The sequence below is a fragment of the Gracilinanus agilis genome, chromosome 5, assembly GCF_016433145.1.
Source record: "Gracilinanus agilis isolate LMUSP501 chromosome 5, AgileGrace, whole genome shotgun sequence".
Lineage (NCBI taxonomy): Eukaryota > Metazoa > Chordata > Mammalia > Didelphimorphia > Didelphidae > Gracilinanus > Gracilinanus agilis.
Window position 1 is genome coordinate 260,426,944 of NC_058134.1, and position 26,112 is coordinate 260,453,055.

At 34.3% G+C, this 26,112-nt stretch overlaps 1 protein-coding gene across 4 annotated transcripts in view; it reads left to right on the plus strand.

The window, feature by feature from the left end:
• KCNC2 (potassium voltage-gated channel subfamily C member 2) overlaps nucleotides 1–10,105 on the plus strand; it is a 288,840-nt gene extending 278,735 nt beyond the window's left edge. The window contains exons 3-4 of one of the 4 annotated variants that reach the window (XM_044677998.1): nucleotides 2,200–2,364; nucleotides 10,044–10,105. In XM_044677998.1, coding sequence (XP_044533933.1) covers nucleotides 2,200–2,364; nucleotides 10,044–10,105 — 227 coding nt within the window. Of the gene's footprint in view, nucleotides 1–2,199; nucleotides 2,365–9,116; nucleotides 9,254–10,043 lie in introns of those variants that run through there. The other 3 variants (XM_044677997.1, XM_044678000.1, XM_044677999.1) reach the window with 3 other exon arrangements.
• Nucleotides 10,106–26,112: the final 16,007 nt, after the last annotated feature.

Consider the following 26,112-nt stretch of genomic DNA (forward strand, 5'->3'; position numbering starts at 1 on the left):
TTTATTATTCTGGACTATCCTTACTGCTTTTCCCCTTCATTTCTTGAAGGGGGGAAGCAGAGACATTTATTCCCATGATTTTAATGGCATTGTACCTCTGGTGGCTGTGGAAACTTTACCAAATGAAGATGAACAACTCACCACTTCTGTTAAGTCTTAGATTATTCCCTGGGCACTTGAAAGGTTAAATCAGAAGCAGAAATGGAAGGAAACCATGTCTTCTTCACCCTAAGACTGATTATAAACTCTAACATTCTTTCTAAATAGATATTTAAAAAGGAGCGCCTACTCCAAATGCCAGTAAGAATTGTGGCTTGTAGTTCAAAGGATAGTTCTCAGGAAATACATCCAGGGTGTTACCATGAAATGAAATCTAAAAGAAGCCAGGCACTCAGGAAAACAGAGCTTGTAAGTTTGTGTGCATGCTGGCATGTCCTAGAAGTCCTTGAGAATTTGATAGAATCCAATAAATCTGCACTTTGAGGATATCTGGAAAGTTCATTCTTTTCCAGTAATTTTCCTTGAGTAGTTCTGGTCTAAGATTTGACTCTGAGACTGATCATATTTTAATGATGCCATTGGTTCTTAAAGTGTGATTTGGGGATCTCTGAGAGTTCTTGAGACCTTTTCATGGGATCTATGAGTTTTTATAGTAATATAATAATACGAAGCTGTTGATGAATATGACTCGTGTAAAACAAAAGCTCTTTAGAGTTCCCCAACAACTTTTAAGAATGTGTAGGGTTTTTGAGACTAAAAAGTTTGAGAACCACTAAACTAGGTCATTCTTTTTCCCTTTCTCTCTTCATTGGTGTGGATAGTTGATAGCTGACAAGATACTGAAATACAATTTATGGAGACAATATTCTATAGACATATCTGTAACTATTCATTCCTTAGCATAGTTAGCTCTTAACCTATCAAAGAGTTTCAGTCCTATAATACTTCCTCCAACAGGTCACATTAAATCATGTCTTGTACAAAAGTGACTTAAAATGATCCCCTCTAAACCATGAATCAAAATTTAGAAGTTTGATAAATAAAACTGAAGAAGAAAAAAAAAATCAAGTGCTTTCTGGTGGCCATAAACTTACTGGTTAGCACCCAGGCATTTAAATAAGGTTGATGGAAAATGAGGATGTTATATATATACATATATACACATACTTGGATACTTATATTTATAAGCACATATATGCATATGTATCTATATATATATATATGTGGGAATGAGATTCTGTCAATCAAATCTTCAACCAGTTAATGTTGGTTTTATATATATATATATATATATATATATAGCATGTGTATGTATTTTATATATATGAATATATAAAAATATGAATAAATATATATTATATATATGCATATATATAAAATATACACACACACAATTTCCATTCTGCTCAATAGCTCTGAGCATTCTTTCTAAATAGGTATCTGAAGATGAGCTGACTCAAAATGCTACTAAGAATTGTAGCTTGTAGGACTGGTGGTGGTTCCCATAGGATAGTTTTCAGGAGCTCTCTCCAAGGTACTACAATAAAAGGGAATCTAAAAAAAACACACACAACACCCAGGAAAATAGAGCTTGTAAGCATGTGTGCCTAAGAGTTCTCCAGACTGATGGAAACAAACAAATCTACACTTAGAAGACATCTCGAGAAACTACACTTTTCTTGCTGTTTTCCTTTAATAAGTCTATTTTCAAGCTTCTGAACTGAGCATCATGGTTTTCTGCTTAATGAGAATGGAAGAAGAAAACAACATGGTGCCAGCTAAGCCCTGGCAGCCCAAATATTTATAACACAGCTATTCCCTAAATAGGCAGTCTTTTCCAATATATGCTCATTCACATTTAAGTAGTCTTTTTTACATAATGAACCTCACCACTGGCCAACATATCAGCAAGGTCATAGTCTCTTCCCTGAAATTTATTTGCTACTAAACACAATCCCATAAGAGAACAAGGATGTCCCAGGAGGATTCTCTCCTTTCCCTAGTTTAATTACCTTCTCCTTTTGCCCCATCTAGGTGATTGGGACTAGAGATGAAAATCCATTTCCTTTTTGTATCATGAGTTGATTACTGCGTGTTGTATTGAGCTACTGGAATATCTGGCAATCAGTGTAAACCTCTATGTGCTGTGTCATTTTTTCATTCATTACTGTCTGTAAATGGGCATGATGCTTTGACCAGTGTTATCAGGTGAAGACAGTGCAGGAAGTGAGCGGCCATTGTCACCCCCTGAAAGGCTCCCAATGAGACGCTCTAGTACCAGAGACAAAAACAGAAGAGGGGGAGCCTGTTTCCTACTGACTACAGGTGATTACACGTGTGCTACTGATGGAGGAATCAGAAAAGGTAGGAATGAATTTTATCAGCTTCTGGAGGGTTATTCACCTGTTAAATGCTGAAAAAAAATTAAATGCAAATATATTGCTTTTGAGGAGAGATTGCATCTAGTTCAATGTAGCAATCCCCACCCCCCTCCATTTCCATTGTTTTATTTTGGGTTGTTTTTTTTTCTTTGCCAACAACATTATTAATTAATGAATTAATTTGTTTTTTGCAAAGCCTGCTTGGTGGTGTTACCTTTGGCAGTCACTTCACTCTTTTTCTTTTGTCTTCTTTCATTTTTGTTTATTTGTTTAACCCTTTCTCTTATGAGCAGGGTTATAATGCAGGGGTATGCTGGTTATATGTTTAACAACTGGTTCTCCAGAAGGAAAAAAAAAAGATGACAAACTTTTAAGTTTAATCTTTATTATTAACATTTTCTTCATCACTTTCATAACTCTAGGAATAAATAAGGAAATAACTCAAGTTTAATTTGTGATATTTGCTGATTTCTGAAGTGTTAATTCTCATATGGGATGTTTAACAATTATCTCTAAGCTGGTACAGGCTAGCTTCAGCATACCCCTAGAATTGAAACTTTAAAAAAATTAAATAATCACTCATTTTTAAAATGTGATCATTCTGGAATTCTTAAAAATTAAAGGAATTTTCTCATGACAAATCATGAGAATAATTAAAATATAATGCCTATTTAATTTAGTGTAATATTTCTTTAAAAGATAGTTGAAGAATGTATTGAACGTTTAAAAAATTATTGAACATTTCCAAAGGGAGAAAAAAATTTCATAGGCTTCAATCAAGATTTTTAAGACAATACCTAATTTGTGCAGCTTCTGCCTCTGGCTTACATGAGAATCACAAATTTTATGTAATAAGACAACAGACTACTTTGGCTAATATATCTGATCACTTGAAGAATGATTCTATGTCTTTATGGAATATAATCATCTCAAGAGAAAAAATAGAGAAGTTTCTTATTGTCTTATCAACTAGGAATTATTCTTGAAAATATCTTCTTGACATCAGCACACATTATCATCCATGGTTCTATGCATTTTCTCTCTTTAGTTCAAAATTTAATAAAGAAAAAATAGTCATTTAAATTTCCCATTTAATAGACATTTCTATAAGAGAGTGAAACTATCTTAATAGCTTAATTAGATTCCATCTCACATTTCTTTCCTCAACTATGACTTAGCTGCTGCCTCTGCTCATAACTAATTTTTTAAGTGTCTGATTCTTCCAAACATCAGTATAATTATGCCTTTTCTTCTTTTTCAATATATCTTTGATCCTGCAAATACATCAGCATTTCTACTCTGCCTTTGCCAAAATCTTGGTTTATACAACCCATACTCTGTACTATTACAACTTCAATTTTAGTTCTATTTGTACATCATCATCAAAATGTATACATATATATGTGTTCCTCAAATATATGCATGCATATATATGCATTTGGACACGTTTCATTTTAAAAAGAAAATGGGATTTCTATGTTAAAAGTTTTTTGTAATACCTCATTAAAAGAATATGAAATGAAATTATAATGTTATCTTGCAAAAACGCATTAAACATTAATTGAATTCTCTATGAAAAAATACACCATAATATTATTGTCCTTTTAAAGTAACTACATTGATCTAGTAATTTCAGGTGCCTCCATATATATTTTCTTTTTAATTCTCTAAAGACTTGTTTTAGATTTTCTTCTATAATACCTCCTTGCTGACTCTTTTTTTCTTTCCTCATTAGTCTATATTCTATTTTTCTATTGCTTCTGGTAGTCCAATCTTGGACTTTCTCTTTGTCTCCTTACTAAGGATTCTAATTTAAAAGAAGAAAAGCTTTTCTCTAATTTCTGGATTTCAAGATTTGTTTCTGTTTTGTTTCAGTTTTACCAGATCTCCCATCTATGTCTCTGTATCTTTATATGATATGAAATTTATTTTATAATTATTCTAGTAATCTCTATGTGTTGCTATTTAAAATTTAAACATCATGATTAATCTCTTGTAATAATTTGAGATATCATATATCAAATATTTAAATTTTATAATTTTAATTGTATTTTAGACCTAGAAAAATATAGATTTGGGAGTTTTTCTCGAATTTTTCTTTTTTCTTTCTTTAAGACTGTTTTTCTCTTGGTCTCTTTGTCTCTGTCTATATATTTTCAAATGTATTTCTTTCTGTGTCTGTTTCTGCTCAATGTCTGTCTTACTCTTTCTATGTCTCTTTCTATATTTTTGTCTCTGTCGCTATCTCTGTTTTTATATTTGTTTCAGTCTCTCATTCTTTCTATTTCTGTATGTTCAATCTCACTTGGTTTCTGTGTCTCTGTCCTTGTCTGTAGCACTCGAATATTTAATTTTTTAATACATATTCCAAAGTTTAGCTATAAAAAATTCATTTGTTCTTTTTTGTTTTATACTAGAAAATTAAAAAATTTTAAATCATGAAATGAAATGGTAGATATGAATATTTTGCAAAGTTAATTTTTTTGCCATTGTAAGGCATTGCTAGTATTTATTCTGAAAGTGCAAAGCTATATGCATAAGATATTGAAGGATGGATTCCATATATATGTTACACTTCTGTGTCCATATTTCTTCCTCTGAATTATTTTTCACTTGTTAAGTGAAGTTGTCATTTGGAAACCTAATCTCCATCCTTTTACTTATCACCTTAGTTGATGGATTGTCTATCCATGGTATAATGGAAAGAACAATAGACCCAGTACCAGAGGATCCTGGATTCAAGTTCTGATTCTACTACTTAACTATTTGTATTATCCTAGGAAGACAGTGAACTCATTTTGGCCTCATTTTCCTGAGGAGTGAAATAAGCTGAGAACATTGGAATATATGACCTATGAAGTCCTTTTAAGCTATGAGTCTGTGAACCTATTATTCCTTTAAAGTTCATATTTAGCTTTTTATTGATTTGTTCCCTATGTCTAGTAATATTTACTTTCTTCTCTTAGATTCTTTAGTGTATCATGCCCTCTTCACCTTGATACAGGTCCTTCTCATTCTTCCTTCTTTCCTTCACTGTCTCCCTCTCTTCCTTTCTTCCTCCTTTTATCCCTCATCCTTTATTTCTTCCTCCCTTTATTCTGCCCTTTCTTCCTTTTCATCTTACTCTACTTCCTTCCTTCCCTCCTTCCTTCTTTCTTTCCTTCTCTATTTCCTTCTCCTCTTCTCTTCCTCCCTCCCTCCCTTCCTTTCTTGCTTCCTTCCTTCCTTCTTTTTTCTATTTATGTGTTCTTATCTTATCGGTAGTAATATCTAATCATCATCTCCTTCCCTAGTAGTCTCTCACATTTAAAACTGATTTCTCTTGTTTTGATATTAAACAAGTAGAAAGCCATTTCTCTCTCCAGTGTCCCCTATTTGAATGAAAAACCTCATCATTTCATTTTTGAGTCCTCCTCTTTAATATCATTTCAAATACCAAAGTATGTATATCCTATTTTAAGAAGCACCAATATAGAAAGATGTTTTGCAAATACATGGAGTCACTGTAGTCCGTCTTTAATAATGAGGTCTTCTCAGTCATGAAATATATACATCTATTTTTACACAGGTTTTTAAGGAAGAAATATTATATAAAGAAAGACACATTTCTAAATAATAAATAATAATTTGGCTTAATTAAACAAATGCCATTAAGTGTCCTAAATATGCAAGCCAATATTTAGGGCAAGGTGCAATTTCTGTTTCTTAAAGAACTCCACTTTAACTCAGATATGCTATTGCATATGCTCAGAAATAAAATTTCATCTGGGAATTAGATTACAAGATTGTTTAGGCAAAATTGCTCATTAAAGTTTCTTAACCAAAATAAAGCCTGTTGACATAAATTGAAACATTACATGGTTCAGATGTATTATGAACAACAAATTTCTTAATTAAATACCAAATATGATTGGAAACCTTGAGTGAATAATAAAACTAATTGAAACCAAATTAATTATAAAATGAACTGATAACTTTGTTAATAATCAGATGAAAAGTTATGATTAAAAATAGGAAATCAATATTTTAGTATATTATAGACTAGATCTTAGTAGAAATTTTTAAATTTCTAGGCTACTCCTCATGTTATCATGAGGGTGGACTATGGAAATTTAGTCAACAACATGAGACAAAAACGTTGTAAATGCAAAACCTCATGATTTTACAAATTTACTACATTTTTGCCTGTAGAATACTACAGACTCTGGGGGACAAAAAGGCTATTTCAATGTGTTAGTGCTATATCCTGGAGTTATAAGAATAATGATGAGGCATCCTTTACTTCCTAAACTCCCCTTTTCCTGAATAAAGAACAAAGATTAGTTTCTGGGACGGTGAAATTTAGCGTGAAGAAAAATGTACTTACCATTCAAAAATATGAAAATGAAGGGCTGAGGAACACCACACCTGTAGTGTTAGCCTATGTTTTAGGCAAATATTAGTTACTATAATGTGTTATTCCTAGTGACATTCTTAAATACTTAAAAAATCTCAAAATCAAAGATTTTCAAAATTGGAAGGATCTCAGTATAACTTTTAGTTGAACCCAGAGGGGTCCATTAATTTTATTTTTAATAAAGGTTTTTTGAGACTAGTACTTCAATATAGTTGGGTTCCTTTTTAATTCTATTTTCTTTTATTATTTTAAAAAAGAAACCAACACATTCATTTTTTTCTAAGTAGTGTTTCGTAGATTTTACTTTGCTGCCAGAAGTTCCCAAGGCACAATGTGGTCAAGAATTTCCCACGATAAGGACTCATCCAGCCATTGTTTGAAGACCTCAATTAGAGGGAGTCCATTTCCTTGCAAAAGAGTTTGTTCCTTCCACTTATGGGCAGCTTTAAGTAATATAAAGCGAGAGATACAATTTGTCAGCCTTTCACTCACTCAAATGGAAGATTCTTGGGTACAAATGAGTTGTGATTCTTTTCTAATTCTGAAAGAAAATTTACCATTTGGTCAGATTTAAGTGGAACTGAAAGATGAGTTTCCTTGATGTTTAACTTAAAGCAACTGGGATGAATATTTTCTTAAGCATAATTGCTTATCCAGCTGGCCATAAGTTGATAAATTTGAGAATGTCAAAGCACTATAAAATTCAATTCTGATTTTGGGAACCACAGAATTGGACCTGTGATTTCTTCAGTTTATATAAATCCAAGAGTGGAAACTCTTCCGGTGACACAGGTCAGCAGTTTATAATTTAGAATTACATGGGGGACATGAGAGCCCAAGTTATTTGTCATCATCCTTTAGCTAATATGAGGGCAGACTAATCTCCTATCTGTTATGCCAAGCAGCTGCTAATGTGGTTATTCATTATCATTTTGTTATTAGTATTGATTTAAAATGGTTCTTTCCCCAGAGGTGGTTTTTGCCTTGAGTGGGATCCCCAGTTTAAATGACTTGATTAAAGTCTTGTAGACATTATAAAGAATGACACCATTAAAGAGTTTAAATATCCCAGAAGGATCCAAAGGTTATTTGATATTTGCCTAGTACACTGATGGGGAATTTTGTTGAACTCAAAAATGGCCAAGTCTCTAAAGCATTTCCAAGTGCCTATACGTTTGCCTGTCCACAAGATCATTTCTTTTTCTTCCCCACCAGCATTTTTTAAAAATAGGAGCAGTTAGAATCTACCTTTTCACTGGCAAATTTGAGCCATGGGGTTAGTTGAAAATATATATCGCTGTCCTTGACATCGAAGAGTCATCCTCTGCCCTGAACAAAATCCTGTCTTCAACATTTCCAATTTCCTTTTCTCTTCCCCCTCTCTACAATGCTCTTAATCTCCCTGAAGTGGACAAATGTCAACAAAAGTCACTTTTGAGGGAAGAGAAGGCTTTATCAGTTGCTTGGTGAAATATATTGAGGGCCAAAAACAATAAAGAGGAGCCCTCTACTCTCTTTACTAGAATAGAAGATAAAGATCATTTTCTGAGACAGGGAATGTTGACATGAAGGAAAAAAAGAAATGAGATCTCAAGCAGATTCCTTACAAACTTGGTCTGTTAACAGTATGTCAACAAATGCAGGATTTATTCCACTTGATACAACATCCTGGTTTGACAGATTTTTTTTTTGAAGAAGGAAGTATGTGCATATCTTTTTATTTCTATTTCCTGGATAATGACATCGTGTCATTATTTAAAATTCAAAATACATCATTCTTTCTAACCTCTGACACTTGAAGATTGAATACTTGGTTTAAGTGTTTTCAATTTCCTGTTTGCAGCTTCTTTATAATCTTGCCATGGGGGAGGGGTTAGTGGGTAAACCAACTATTGTGTTAAGTAAATGATGAAAGTATGAAATGAGTCTATAAATAGCCTATTGTTTTTCTGCATTTCTTCTCCTGGAAATGTCTTTAAATTAATCCAGCATTTTGACCCAGTGTATAGCTTTTTAATAAGTATGTTTGCATATTCTTATGACTACTTTGGATGCCCCATGCACTAAAGTTTAATCAATACTAGAAATGATCTCAGGAAAGATGACTTTAGAACTATATTTTCAATGGAATTGTGATGGCTTGAGTTAATTGCATATGAGCGGTAGCTAGAGGGAACTTCACTTTTTTTAGAGTTTCAAATTGTCTCAATATGGAGCTCTTTGTAAACAAGTCTTCTTGGAGCTCAAAATAGCACTTTTGATTATCCTGTTCTGTATTGTTTGTCTGTGTCTATTTTCTGGTTGAATTCAACTGATGTCTGTGCATTCTTTCATAAAAGGATATGAAAAATCCCGAAGTTTAAACAACATAGCGGGCTTGGCAGGCAATGCTCTGAGACTCTCTCCAGTAACATCACCCTACAGCTCACCTTGTCCTCTGAGACGCTCTCGATCTCCCATCCCATCCATCTTGTAAACCAAACTGCACCAGGAGGCTAAATTGCATCAATTCAAGTACTGTTTACCACATAATGGAAATAATTAAATGTAGCATTACTGTAGGCTCCACTAATATAATAGAACTCCTGCATGATACTACTATTATCAGAAGTCAGAAATGCCACTTGGGTAGCTAATGAGTCTCATCCTGACTCTTCAGATTATCTAAAGCAGTGCTTCTCTTCCTACTCTGCACTAGTTTCTTGGCAATTGTTTTCTGGCAATAAAGAGACAGATAGTGTGAGATATTGGCCAGTATATTCAATAAAATAAGCCTATTTTCAGGGAGATCTATTTAAACCAATGTGCTTCCAAATGACTACCACTCCATTGGACCTACCATCATTTCTTGTGATGCTCTAATTTCATTCTGAAGATGTCTGGAACACTGTCTTGATTGCACAAATTATCAATATGACTTTGGTCAAATCATTTGCATGGACCATCCTGTCTCCATCACCTGAAAGCAGTATTACTGTATATGGGAATCCTGGATGGCTCTGGATGCTTTCTTTTTTTTTTAATTTTTTCCCACATTGAACCATCCTGCTGATGCAAAAAGCAATGGGCAATGGTTCGCATGTATAATTGTGGGGTGGGGGAGTGTGGAGGAAAATGAAGGGGGAGGGTGGAGGGAAGGGCTTCTCTTTTTTTCTATCTAATCTTTTGAAAGAAAATATATTTTAAATGATTTATTTTTTTAACTGCTTTTCATCTTCTAAAATGCTGTAATGGAGTTCTGAATGTCTCTGGTTATTTGTACACAGATAACTGCAAAGAGGTTGTCATTACTGGTTACACGCAAGCAGAGGCCAGATCTCTAACTTAATGACTTGGGGAAGGCACAAAACATGAAAGAAAGGTAAATGCCAGCCAGGCTTGCATTATTATTATTATTATTTTAGCCAGGAAAGGCTACTTGGTACTAGAGCCATTTTCCCCCCCATCCCAAAAGAAGCCTAGTGCCAAGTCACAACCCAAAGGACTTCTGCTCCTTTTCAAGGGGGTGGAGTGGTGTGTGTATGTGTGTGTGTGTGTATGTGTGCATGTGTGTGTGTGTGTGTGTGTGCAAACGTAGAAGGGCAGAGGTCTCTTTAAAGGAATTTCTTTGACCAGCCTTAAATCTGTGACCTCCTGGGTCCATAAGAATTTCAGGCAGTGTTTTTTGCAGGTGCTTTGTCCTGTATGTTGTTTCTGTCTGTCTGTCTAACTGCCTGTCTTAACTGTAAACTTCATCCGTCTCCATAAAGCACAGAGATGCCTTAGGGGGAAAAAAGGCTTCTATCTTTTAGTCCCAGGTTTTCTCTTTTCCCCCTATTCATTCCAGCCACCATTCTTTATATGCAAGTTAATAATGTCCTTATTAGACTACTTAGCCTGACATGCACTATAAATGGTTTCGATAAGCAGGATTTAAGTAGAGGTTTATGGGTTGTTGTTTTTATTTTTTTTTTGTCATTTTGTTTTGTTTTCATTTATTTGTTTGTTCGTTTTCACTTCTTGCACTCGGTTGCCCGGCTGGAATGTCAGTTCTACTACCTAGCAACCAGCATTCATCACCACACTCCAACTAAGCCTCCGGGGAGTCATATTTAGTCTGCGAGGACTAGAGTCTCTTGACTCATCGCTCTGAATAAACTAGCAATATCAGATCTAGTGTTTAAGGATGATGAGGGGGTGAAAGGGCAAGGAAAAAAGAGGAGGAGTAACTAGTTCCTTCTGAGGCAGACACTATCCCTGGCATTGATGAATAATACCTGCTTCTCATATGTTTATTTTTGTTAGGAACACAATGACCACTTTTCTTGTTGACCATGTAACATGTATTAAATCGATATCTAGAAGCCCTAGAGCATGAACTGCATGTCAGAATCCTTGTACAAAAGTGTATTTATCTAAGCCTACATTTCTGATATTTAGAGAGGTACACTGATGAATCTTGCTCATGTCACCTGTAAACAGATGTAACTATCAACAGCTTTCTAGCAAAGGAATTAATACACTGTCTGGTGCTGCTGTTATTGACTGCAGTGCTACCCAGACTTTTTCATGGATTTTTGACTGCTGACAAGGGACAATGGAATTTAGCCATACCAAGGACTATGCTGGAAAGAGACTCCTGTTGCTGCTGCTGAATGGGCTCTGATAAGCATTGCTATGCCTTGAAGAGGTCCCTGCATCTCCACTCGGATCTAAAGATGACTAAAGGATGATGGACTGAACTCACTCGGTGCTCCCAGGGTGGGAGGGCTGCCGGTGAACTAGCCAATGTTGATGAACCCATTGTAAATACATTTTAATAAAAAGAAACACAGCTTGTGCATGGGATATCAGCTTTGGTCATCTCACATCAAGAGTAGCTGAATTTGCGGTCATCGATGGTCTCTTAGACCACTTGCAAAAGCCCACGCTTCTGTGTATTTCCTCATTGGCCTCTCCACACCCAGTAGGTTGTGCGTTGAATCAAAGGCACATGCAGTGATGTTAACTTCATGTATATCTGTCTTAATTTCCCACCCATATACTGTATTTTTTGGTAAAAGTTCAATTCACAAACATCATCCCTATCATGTATTTTTTTTTTGTTAGAAGCCATTGACATGAAGATCTTTGTTAATTTCTAGTGTCTATGAAAATGTACCTATTTTCTTTTTCATTTGTTTGAGAAAACAACTGTTATGGCTGGAAAAAATGTCATTTAATTTGTTCATAGTATAAAAGTCTTTTTTCATTGTTACCTCAGAATATAAATATTATGAAAAAAATAAACTTCTGGCAAGTGAGAATATTTTTTTATTACAATAACATGGAGCAACATCAGTAAATAGTGAAATATGTAATCAAATTATATCTTAAAATGTATATTTTGCATAAGAGAGATATTCTTTGATCAATTATTCTTTGTGAGTTTTGTGGTAACTGAAGCTAGTCTATTCTATGTCTCTGAAGCTTTGTAGTTGAAACTGTTATAAGATTATTTCATCTTGTTGAATGAACATCTCCAGAATCTGTTAGTCACCCTGGGATCCTGGATATAAAGACCTATCCCAATTATGAAACTCTGTATTGTGGACCTTTTGTGAACATTTCAAAGTGCATGTACAACCTTGGTGAAAACCAATGATAATGTAACTAACTGAAATGAAGAATAAAGGGTAAATGAGTTGGGGATGAATTTGGATCCTAACTATTAAATGACTCCAATTTTTTTTTCTTTTCTTTATTTTTTTCCTTCTTTGTCTAACTTTCAACATTTCAATGTCTATTCATTTTTACACTCTTCCTAGAAGCACCTTATCCAGATCTCCAGACTTACAATAAAATGAGATAAATAAAATTTAAATCAAATATAAATGTGAATTTTCTTACGCTAGCATTGGAGCAACTTTTTCTACTTCTGACATCTCTCATCTCCTAAAGTCTATTACATTTCTGGATCTGTGTTAAAATATGTACCATTGATTACTTCCTATGGAAAGTCTGGTTGAAATAGCAGCTGACATTACAAAGCGCTTGAATGAAGTCTGCAAAAAGGTTTAAATACATTTATTCTTGTGAGCCTTAAATATTAAGAGTATTCTTCCCCATTTTATAGATAAATAAACTGAAACAAACAGTTGAAATGACTTGCCCTATGGAAAAATAGTTTAAATTAATCAATCAAATAAATAATTTTAAAAAGTATATTGATCCAGGTTAAAAAAAAAAAGAATGCATGCCCTTTGATTCAGCAATACCATTACTAGGTTTGTAGCCTAAAAAGAAAATTAAAAAATGGTTGAACAAAAAAAAATGACTTGCCCATCATTATAAAATAATATCAGAGGCAGTAATGAAGTACATGATTTTTAAACTGATGTTTATATCAAAATTTGATGGTAATTATTTTTTCATTTGAAAAGTACCCCCTCTCTCCCCTCCATGTATTCCTTCCTTTTAAAAATAGTGATCCTAGTTCTTTAAACTATCTTTTTAAATCCATCCTAATAGTTAATTATATTTGGATAAATACTTTTTTTCTGAGTGTCTTCAGAGATTCTACTCCATGATGTTTATTCTGTAATTCTCTTTCTGCTTGAGGGTAACCTCCATCTTTCCCCCTAGTCACCTCAACCATTTTACTATCAACCTCTGATGAGACTTAATTCAGATGTACCACATTTAATATTTAGATTATTTTATGGCATTACCCTGTAACTTTTTTTTCAAGCTGACCCACAAAATTCCAAAACTCTAAACAAGATTAGGTAAGAAAATGGTTCAGTGGATAGATTGCTGGGTTAGGAATGAGGAAATCATCTTTATTCAGTCATATCTGACCTTTCTTGACCACATCTGGAGTTTTCTTGGCAAAGATACTGAAGTGCTTTGCCATTTCCTTTTCTTGATCATTTTAAAGATGAGAAAACTGAGGCAAATAGTAGTAAGTGACTTGCCTATGATCACACAGCTAAAAAGTGTATGATGACAGATTTGAATTCAGGAAGATGAGTCTTCCTAACCCCAAACCCAGCCCTATTCACCATTAGAAGAATTTCTCAAGCACAATGTACTGGATAAAGAATTGGAAATGGCAGTCAGGAATACTTGGCTTTGAATATTAGTTCAGAAATCACCACCTTGCAGGATTCTAGACACTTTGCTTAATTTCTCTATATTTAGTTTCCTCATCTGTGAAATGGGGGTGGTAATCCTTCAATAGCACTATCCTCAGTGGGTTACTGAGATAATCATATGAGATAATGTATATAAAGTGTTTTGTGTCAGTTATTATTAAGAGAGTTCATTAAGGAGCTATTAAAATACTTGGAAAAAGGAATTTGTCCAAATCTAATTTTAATTTCTCTAAGGATAAATTTTTAAATATAGATCAGGGTTGTAGAATCACTATAAAAAAGCAGTGGAGGAAGAAATATATGAAGATTGAAGCTAGAGAAGGACTTTAAAAATGAAAAATAATTACCATCAAAATTTGACATAGATTAGAATGAAAAAATCATGAATGAATTAAACAGCACATATTTTATTATAAAACTAAATCATGTAGTGGTCAGAGAGAACTGATTCTAGAGACAATGAATATGTTAAACAACCACATTATAAAGCAATGACTCAAGAGAATGAATTCCGTGCCTTGAAGATTATTAGAGCTAAATGAATCTAGAAAATAGACATCGTCTAATAGCTCAAGACAAAATAAGCTATTTTCCGTTTTTCTAATTCTCAAAAACAAAGACACAACAAAAATTAAACATTTAGCCTCCTTTACCTTTGCCTTCCAATGCTCAGATCTATTTGTCTCATCATTAAAATGCCATCATCATTTTGGAATTGTAGTTACATAGAAATATTTTCTGCAGAGCAGCATCCCTTACCCTTATTGAAATGAATCCAAGTCCTCATACTTTACTATATTCCTCTAAATTGACTCCTTTCAAAGCACATTGTCTTTCATTGTTACACTAACTTTAAATTAGACTCTTACATAAGGATTATATAAAGTCTATTTTTGTCAGGTTAGTATTTTTGTATCTACATTTAGTATTTCCTAGTAAACACCTAAATATCACAAAAAAGACAGATGACTTCCATAGAGAATTCTAGGACATTGCATATGTTACATTATAAGCCTGATACTCCCATCTTTAAAGGACCTTTAAATTTGTATTCTCGCTGAAGAGTAAAATAGGAACATGGTGGGGAAAATGAAAGGGTCTCCAAGAACTCTCAGGAAGGACCTGCTACAATACAACTTAAAAATAAATATTCTGCCCACAGAATGCATTTTTGTTAAACCAGAGAAAGTACCTACTGACTTTATTGACTCACGTGATTGAATTTGAAAAATACAACATTTAAAATCTAATCAAGATTCCACAATTACCAAGTATCTCAAACTTTAGGGAATTTATTGCCCGGTTGTTTGATTTTCAAGACTAGGTGTGAGGATGGCTCATTCTCTCTCTCTGTCTCTCTCTCTCTGTCTCTCTGTCTCTCTCTCTCTGTGTGTCTCTCTCTCTCTGTGTCTCTCTCTCTCTCTGTGTCTCTCTCTGTCTCTCTGTCTCTGTCTCTGTCTCTGTCTCTCTCTCTCTCTCTCTCTCTTTATATTTCAGGAGGATAATTTAATGTTTTAGTCATCAACTTCATTATCTGTATTTTCTTCTTTCAGGAACTGTTTGGTTGAAAGCCTAGCAATATCCAATCAAAACAATTACCTTTGCTTTTATGTAGGGAATATATTCAAGTGTAATAATTTTATCTTCAATAGAATAAAACACTAAATAAGAACATTGACTTCATAGTCAGAGGACCTGGGTTCAAATACTTCTCTGACACTTATTACCTATGTGACTTTGGGAAAGCCATTTAACCTCTCGGCTTCTGTTTTCATATCTCTAAAGTAGGCATGAAATAGGACTGTATTTAACTTATGGAGTTGTAATGATAAAATGAGATAATATGTAAATGGTTTTCAAAACTAAAAAGACTCCATATATCCTATGATAATCATGATGATGTTCTTTCAAAATATTCATATTTACTTTTTTTAAAAAAACATGAAATAAACTAATCTAATAAATATCTTTAAGAGAAATTTTCTGATATGAAATACTAAAATTACCGATCCTGTAATCAAAAGATCTCAGTTCTAATTCTTCCTTTGACTTTTATCAGTGGTAAGATATTGAGTAACTGTTAACCTACTTGCACTTCAATTTCCTCCAATGTAAAGTGAGGATATTGGACTGGGATGGCTCCTGAGGTCCTTTCTACATTTTTATCTAAGATCCTATAAAAGAAAGGGGGAGATTAGGTATGCATAAATCCCTTGACTGTCTCCCACTCTTTCCTGTTCATTAAAAAAAGAATAATTTATTATGTACCTTCTACTCTTGCTAAAACTCTCAAGTAGGTTTTCTCTTCCGCTTTGACCTGTTGCTTACAGGGTCACTTCTATACTTTTTTAACTATAATAATAATAAATTTTAATTTTTTTACAGATTACACATCAATACAATTTTTAAATCTTTGTTTTCTGACATCTTGCAATCCATGTTCTCTCTCTCCCAGCCACCACTCTCCCCTCCACAAGAAGGCAGGTAATATAATAGAGACTGTACATATATCATCTTATAATACACATTTCCATGTACATCATGTTGTGAAGAAGTCACACATTGCTTCCAATAGAGAAAAATTCATGGAGGAAATAAAGAATGGTATGTGTTACTTCTAGCTTTCAAGATTATTTTGTGCAAAATATCACAAAATAATTTTTAGACATTTATACAACTATTTCATGGATTATGCATAATAAAACATTTCCCTCCCCATTTAGCCAGTAAGACGTCATACCAGCGTTATCTACTTGATTACTGTCCAGTACCACATTTCCTTTCTGAATAACTTCTGAATATAGATAATTAGTCTTATTTTTCTCTACTCAAGCCTCACAGAAGAGCAAATAATTCCTCTGCAGCTGTTTAAAGGCTAGAAGAAAAATTATCCACTTGTTATATCTTTTCATAGGTCAGGGAAAGAATTGGCCTCAAAGTAAAAAAAAAGAGGCTGAGTTTTGAGTCTTTTCTCTGACACATACGGTCTTTGTTAGCCTGGTCAAGTCATTTATTCAATAAACATTTATTAAGTGTTTACTGTATACCAGCTGTCATATTAAACACAATAGAAACAAAATCTAAACAACCAAAACAAATAAACAAAATGTTCTTTACTTTCATTGAGAAAACATTTTAATGGAAGCAACAACATGTAAATAGGTTTCTTTCATATATGGGTTTATATATATATATATATATATATATACACACACATATTATAAATATAAAGTATATAGAATATATATAAAATAAAACAGCATGTATATTGAATAAAGTGAACTAGAGATTCTAATGTAAGGAGACAAATTTAACCTCAACATTTAGATGTGGTAGAATGGAATTCCTGACGGTAGGTTGATCTCTATTCCAAGGGAACAGAAGAGATAAACCAGAAAAGCTTTGCCTATTAAGAATATACAGTGAGGGCAGCTGGGTAGCTCAGTGGATTGAAAGTCAGGCCTAGAGACGGGAGGTCCTAGGTTCAAATCCGGCCTTAGACACATCCTAGCTGTGGGACCCTGGGCAAGTCACTTGATCCCCATTGCCTAGCCTTTACCACTCTACTGCCTTGGAGCCAATACACAGTATTGACTCCAAGANACACCAATATTTCTATATGTATATATACATATATATACACACACATATATATATATATATTTGTATGGTAGGCTTCTGTACTCACAAATGATACAGCCTGTGGGATCCATATTTTGGAAAGGGTTTTAAGCTGCATCACAGAATTCCATAGTGCCCCCCAGAACTCTTAAGAGAGGGAGCAGCTTGAACCCTTCTCAGAAATATGGATCCCTCAAGCCCATGCCCTACCACAGATGGCTAAAACCAAGGTTGTAAGGGAACAACTGCTGACTATATATATAGGTTTCCCCCTAACCCTTCACCCCCCCAAAAAGTGAAAGTGAAGTGGGGAGACCTCTAGAGATGCACATTTTACCTTGGATAACTGAAATATTGGAAAAGGGTATGAGGGGAGATTGGGAAAGGATGCTTATAAGAAAATGGGATTTGAGCTGAGTCTTGAAGGAAGCCAAGGAAGTGGGAAGGGGGAGCATTACATTTTGGTAGAGGGTGGGGGCAGTCAATTCAAATACACAGAGGGAAAAAATTGGGGTGTCATGTGAGAGGAACTGCAAATAATACAATAGGGCTAAGGGAAGGGAGAAGTAAAATGTAAGCAGATCTGACAGAAAGGAAGAGAACATGTTGAAGAGCTTTAAATAAAGGAAATACTTCGTTGTAATAGGGAGTCAATGGAGGTTATTAATTAGTGGGGTGACATGGCTTGGAAGAAAATCACAAACTGTCAGGTATGGTTTGAGTTAAGCCAGACAACAATTAAACATTGGTGAAGAATTGATCTGCATTGACAGAGGGATAATTCTTATTCAGAATTTCCTTCACTGAAGAAATCAGAAATTAGGACAAAACAATTGCTTAATAGGTCCTAATTACTACTAATTGATACTAATTACCAATTAAAACCTCTTAATACTTAATACTACTTAAAACGCTTAATAGGTACTAATAGGTACTGCTTTAAAAGTACTAATAAACTCATGATTTTGTAAAAATCCTATTTAATATTACAAAAGTTTTAAAATATATATTTCAAAAATCAAATGAGAATAATATACGTGAGGAACTTTATAAATCTTAGAGAGCTATTTATAAAAGTAATCTATTATTCATTATTTCAATGGAGCTATTGGTTTGACCATTAGGTAAGTGTTCTCAGCATTACCTGAGTCTAGGATATTGATTTGACAAAAATTCTGGGAATTGATGGAGAAAGGGCAGAACAATAAATAGGAATTAATAGATATTTTGTCACAGTTTACTAGAATTTAAGATACTAATAATACTTATTTTTCTTATTTTTCTGATCAGGTAGAAATCATTGAACTTTTAAAAATATGTTTGATTAAAATTTCATTTTGAAATTTCATAAAGACTTGATTCAAATTTATAGGAATAAAATCCATTTCTCGGTTGACAAATGGTCAAAAAAGTGGTTTTAGAGCGAAAAAAAATTGAAGCTATTAATATATGGGGAAAATGTACCAAAATCACCATATAATATAATATGCTTCTTTAAACCCAAACCACAACTCATACAAAGTTCTCTCCAGCTGGATTCTGGTTTAGTCATTCTTTTCTTTGATGGAAGCCCCTTATAACATTTGCTTCCAAGTACATTGGACTCTTTGCCTGCTTCCCATCCCCACAAAGCAATGATTTGAGTGTCTCACTCCAACCATTGCCTTGATCACAAAGGTCTTACATATCTGCTATTAAATTTATCTTCAAGAAGTGGATTTAAACACACTTTCCATTCTGTTTGTTTTAGATTCATTTTTCTATGTTTAGTCTGAGTGCTAGAATTTTTCATTATGGATCTTAGAGGGCAAGTAATTACTTGAGGTCCTTGACCATTAGAATTTAGGTAGTAAATTTTACATGTTTAATTACTACAACAGGAAGAAAATTCATTTCTCAAAGGTCTTCTTGTCCAGTAACTAATGTTTGGATGGAGCCTAATTTTATAATAGTAGCATATTGGGGAGAGATTTTATTTTCTTTTTAAGATTGAATGAAAAGTGAAACAAATTAGAAAATGTTATTAATGTAGAAAAGAATACTTAATGTAATTCCTGATCCCTTCTTTTAGTCACCTCCCTCACTGTTTGAATTCATTTCCTTGCCGTGATTATTGAGGAAACAATAATATTAATGGTAAAGAAAATAATGGCAGATATTGATATTACACTTCAAAATATCAAAGTGCATTTCCTATATTTTATCACTTCATTTATTTTTTTATTTACAAAATTAACCAAACTGCCAAGGAGAAGCCTTCTTTCCTTTAGAGCACTTCAGATTACCAGATTTTGAAAAAAGTTTAATTTGCTTCCCAGCTAAAAGCTTGCTGAAACTTGAGCAGAGTTAATTTAATGATTTGATGATTTTAGCCAGAAGGCAAAAGAAATAGCTGGCCTCCAAAAATCAAGGTAGTTGAATCCCAGTAGAAACCTCAGGCTAGAATTAAATATATTTCTTTTTTAAACTTCCTCTGTATCAAAAGTCTGATTGGACTTTTATGATCTTCTGTGTGTGCCCTCATGTCTATAAGCAATTCCTGCTTTGGTGGGGGTGGTGGTAGTGGTGATGTTGGTAATGGTGAGTGGGAGGTTATGACAAGTTGATCATTTGAGCTTGAAAATTCCAAGCTGCATTAGAGCTATAGGTGATCCTGTCTTTATTAATTTTAGCTTCAATATGCTGAACTCCAGAGAATGAGAGGCTACTCAACAGAGGTGAAAGCCTAAGATCAGAAAACCAAAGCAAGTTAAAGCTTCCATGTTGATCAATTTGCAAATGAATTGATGAATGGCCTTTTCACTGGGAGAGAGACAGACAGACAGACAGACAGACAGACAGACAGACAAACAGAGACAGACAGAGACAGAGAGAGGGAGAGAAGAAATGATGGGAGAAAAAGAGGACAAAAGGAAGGAAGAAAGGAAGGAAGGGAGAGGGGAGGGAGAGAGGGAGAGAAGGAAGGGTAAAGAGAGGGAGAGAGAGTAGTTAAGAAATGGAAGGAAAGGAGAAAAAGAAAAAAACAAAGATGAAAAGGGGAGGAGAAAGAAGGAAAAAGCAATCAAGAACACAAAGGAAGAGAAAAGAAAGAAAAGAGGGGAGATAGAAAGAAAGCAATTAAGAAAAAGAAGTAAAGAAGGAAGGAGGAAATGAGGGGAGGAAGGAAGGAAGTAATGGAGAAAAGGGAAAGAGACGTGAAAAAAGGAGAGGGAGAAGGAAAGAAAAAGCAATTAAGAATGTTGTACCCAAATTTTAATACCTAACCCAGGTTCGATCATGGCCAGAGGAAGAACCACACTGACAATGCAATATGCAAGAAGAGGCTCATTCTTTACTAGCAATAATAGCTAGGGTCGCTAGGCAGAGAGGCATGCCTGAACGACCCCTTGGAATTCTCAGCCAAGAGTTTATATAGAAATGTTTGGGGAAGGGGGTTGGTACATACATAATTATCAAGGTAGTGTCAGGGACAGGTGGTCAGGAAGCATCTGGGGAGGGGGGTTTCAGGGTCAGGGGTCTGGAAGCATTTGGCAAACATACATTAAATAGGCAAATATTGTAAAGCAGGCAAACATAGACAAACATTCCTCAAGACATCAGATAAGATAGCTTCAGTTTTAGGTTTATGATAGGGGGAGATAAGGAAGACTGTGCTGGGAAACCTTGGGGGCTGGGGGTAGCTTGTCCAGGCCAGAAATAGTTCAGTAGACTGCCAGACTGATTTTTAAATCCAACAAGAAGAGGAAGAGAAAATATAAAAGGAAGCAATTAAGAATAAGAAAGAAGGAATGAAGAAAGGAAGGAAGGAAAGGAGAAAAAGAAAAAAAGAGGAAAAGAGGAAAGGGAGAAGGAAAGAAGAATCAAGAAGAAGGAAGAAAAAAGATAAAAGGAAGCAATTAAAAATAAGAAGGAAGGAAGGAAGGGATGGAGGGAGGAAATCTAAGGTTCCAATCAATTATTTGATTTAGATTTAGAAACTTCTTTTTAACTTTTATCAGTCATGCAAATGAAGTTAAGATAAGAACTAGAGCCCAAGATGAGAACATCTTCTTTCTCTTATTATACCTTCCTATCCTTCAGGAATGAAAGTAGATCCTCAAGTACCGAAATCAGCCTTAGTATTGAACTCTCTAAACTCCCTCTACATATTAATTTTTCAGTACCCATGATTAGTTTTACCATAGATATGCTTAGGTTCCCTTTGGAAACAAGCAAAGTGGTTTGAATATTCTGCAAGTGAGGTCTCCTCTGTTATTCTGAAAACGTTTCATCATATTAAATTTTAGCAAGCCAAAATAATCCATAATCAGTCTAGAGAAATGATATAGGACTTCAGACTCTGAAATTAGGAAAAGAAAGCAGCATATTTTAGAAGTCAAGGAAAGGCAATTCTTGCAATGGAGAAAGCCCTGAATATCACAAGGGTCAGACATTTAATATGAAATGTATAAATAGAAAGGTAGTACCAAGGTAAGTAATGAAATACATAAAAATTGATTTTCTTAAAAACTGAGTTTGAAAAGATTCTGTCTTGGTGAAGTATCTGTAATCCATTAAGTAGGAGAGCTCAGCAGCTTTTCATTACATAAGAGGGAGAGAGAAGAAAGATGAAGAAGGTAGTCAAGCTTCACATGCCATAGAAAGGAATATTTTTCCACACAAACTCTTTACAACAGACACATGGAAACTTCTTAGTTACTGGTGGAAGCACCTCTTATCTATAGACATTAGACATTAGTTCTCTAAATCAGCTCTTTTCTGACACTATCTAAAAGAAACTATTGCTTATTTTTAATTTTTTTAATTACTTTTGAAGATTTCTGTACCTCTTTCCAATATAAGGACACATTTTAATATATTCCTTCTGATAGTATTTTGTATTTTAATGTGTGCAAGGGACATCCGGAGGGCAAATTCCCCACAGAAAACTTAAATTCAGGAGTAACATGCTATGGGAATATATTCTTTTCTTAAATTTGAGTCTATTGGCTGACTTTTTACAACTTATGTTAGATAGTCTTAACTCATGAGTATAAGATGACAGTGGCAGAAGCCTTTTTTTTCCTCCAGTTCTTTCTGAGTGCATAGCCTTTCTATCATTCATATCATCACAATTCAAAGGAAAGAGAAAGAGACAATGAAAGGGGTCAAGATATAAGCTCTCTTGAAATTAATCTCTAGTCCAAGATTTAAAGGCAGAATATTGTTCAATTCCATTCCAATATTTAATCTAATTTCCATCAAGGAAAACTTGAACATGGCTATAGATAAGTCTTCTTGAGGTCACTCAGCCAATCAGTAATCACTTATGTCGACTGGACACTGTACTAAGTATCAGGGGTTCAAGGAAAAGCAAAAACAGGTCTATGTCCTCAAGGATGCCACATTCTAGTTCTCTAAGGAGATACCACACAAACAAATATACAGAGCGGAGAGGACTTAATCTTAGAACCAAAACAATTAGCATTTGGGTTGGGGAGGTGGGATTTGAACTGAGTCTTGAGGAAGATCAAGAAGCAGAAAATGATTAGAGAGAGCATTCCAGGCATGGGACACAATGAAAAGGCACAAGTACATTTTATATGTACATAGGGAAATGGCAGCTATTTTTTGTTGTTATTCAGTCATTTTAGTCATGTCTGACTCTTCCTGGCTCCATTGGGAGTTTTCTTGGCAGAGATATTGGAGGGATTTTCCATTTCCTTCCCCAGCTCATTTTATAGATGAGGAAACTGAGGCAAATGGAGTTAAGTAATTAGCCTAGTCACACGGACAATGTCTAAGGATAGATTTGAATTTAGGAATTTGAGTCTTTCTGACTCTATTCCTGGGACTCTATCCATTGCACCTCCTAGTTGCTCCTAAAGTTATTTTAGGGAGTGCCAAAACAATGGTACCTTTATTCTGAGGTCAAGGTCATGTTGCATTGGGTTCTCCATAATTCAAGACAAATGTCCCCCTACTTTATGTCATGTCACCTTGGAATTATATGTTGATAGGCCATTTTTGTATTTTTTTTGGATATGATGGGAAAAGTGGGGAATTTCAAATGACTTGAATTTAGCTAAAAATATTTAATCAACAATGTTTTCAAAGGTTACTTGTAAAGGATAGAGGCAGATGGTTCAGTGGAGGAAATACTACATTTGGGGGCAGAGGACTTGAGTTCAAATCTGATTTCTTTTACCTGCAACCTCTCTGCTTTTTTATTTCCTCACCTATGGAGGAAGAAGAAAAAGGAAAAGAATGGCAGGAGAGGGAAGGAATATTGAACTAGAGAACATCTGAAGTCATATATCAATGCAGGATCTATGATTCATTCATTCTCCTTGTTATTTCTGTTAAAGTCTGCATTGCTGCACAAATTGGGAGGCTTAATGAAGCAATTTCACTCAATATCTTCCTTTTCTTTATGCTTCAAAATTCTTACACATATTAATGGTTAAACATTAAATTCAATTGAAAAACTGTACACTCTTAAATCAAATGTATTCCTGCATACTTGTCCATCTTTCAAATGTCCAAGTTTTTGAGGTGGTATTTAGTGCAATTAAAATAATTTTTAAAGGGCCATTTTAGATTATTTTTAAGTTTATAAAAGAAAAAGAAACCAACAAAATTATCTTGTGCACATTACCCTATTTGATCCTCACAATCACCCTATAATATGGGTGCTTTAGTTCATATTATCTCCATTTTAAAGATGAGGCAGCTGGAATTCATAGAGGTTATAAGACTTGACTATTGTTTCCTGACTAGCGAATGTCATATGCAGGATTTGTTGTCAGGTCTTTTGGACTTGCTGAAATTCAACACTCCTTCCAGCCCCTTTCTGATGGATTTTTTTAAAAAGCTAAATATTGACCAGAACCCTTATTTGTTCACTTGTTAGGCCTCTAATGCCACAATCTTTCAGTTTTTGCAACATTTGAGACATTGGATCAATCTTTTTTGTTTTTTTTTTGAATTCCTGAATAATCTGTTTCAAGGTCACTGGAGACATCAAGTAAATTATTGACCCACAATTGTTAGAAGATTGTTTTTTAATGATAACTTTCTGGGAAAAAACAAAACAAAACAAAACATGACTTCAACCTTCATTCATCTCCAGCTTCACTATGAGCCTCTATTTTAGCAGGTTTCCTTGGCCCTTTAGATCAAATCTTCAGCAACTGGAATACTTACGTTATAGAAAAATAAACAGAAAATGAGAATGGGATGATTTAATGTCTGATTATAGATAGGTGCTCACATTCAGTGTTCTTTAGAGAAAATGACATTTAAGAGAAATTATTGAGAAGCCATTTAAGGCATATCTTCAAAGAAAAATACGATGAAAAAAGAGCAAGTCATTAATTATTTTATTGATAATTTTTTTATAAATAAAGGAACTGAGGTAAAAGAAGTTAAATGAGTTGGCCAGGGTCCCATAGCAAGAAAGTGGCTATGGAAATATTGGACACTGGGTCCAGAGATCTGTCCATTATAGCAGAAGGGTCAAAAATGCCATCCATGGCCCACCACTCTCCTAAGTGTGGCCTAAAGCAAATTAAAATTTCACTTCTATTTGGTTTTTAATTCATTAATAAAATGCATTATAATGATAAAGTATTCTAATGTGTTTATAGAAAATAGATTTACAAACATGTGATTATCTCAGTGAATAGGGATTTTTAGACGTGTTAATAAGTGACATTTCTGAGTTTGACATCACTCCACTGCACTACACCATCTAACAGCCAAAACGTGTTAGCCACATAGTAAGAGCAAAGGATAACCAATATGCAGGAATTTGTGGATGTTCTACAGGGTGGTGAGTACTTGTAATCCTTGCTACTGAGAAGGCTTAGGGTTATGGTTCACTTGAGCTCAGTAGTCCTGATAGGAGAGAATTAAAACTACTGACATATCTTATACTCATGATGAACTCCTGTGAGAGACAGGTTGCCTAAGTGGGCAAATTAGCCCACATTGGAGATTGATCAGGGCAAAACATCATTCTGATTAGAGAGAGATAAGAGAGAGAGAGAGAGAGAGAGAGAGAGAGAGAGAGAGAGAGAGAGAGAGAGAGAGAGAGAAGAGAGAGAGAAGAGAGAGAAAAGAGAGAGAAAGATAAAGAGGAGAGACAGAGACAGACAGAGACAGAGATAGATGATATTAGGTTAATTCATTATGATACATTTTATGGGAAGACATAGGAATACTAGTATAAAATAGAGAGGGATCACTTGTTTGAGATTTGTGTCACTTGATGGAATAGCCATAACAATGAAATCAAAATCTATCAGCTTATTTGAGTAAAAAAATGTTTGCCCTTTCTGCTGTTAGTGTACTCCAGATCCCTGATGGAGATTTGCCTAGCCTTAGAGTTGTTTTTTTCTAGACCAGAGATATGTAGGATTATTCTTTTATAATCTTTGTAATTGTAGTATGACCTTTTAATCAGGGCATCCTTTCTCTGGGATAATGTGATCTTGCCAGAATTTCGAGAAGCCAAATATGATTTAATTTACCAATTGGAAACAGGGCTGTGAATACTAGGAATGAGAGGAGATCCGAGAGGTAATCTCACTCCAACTGGACTTATATTTTCTGAGCT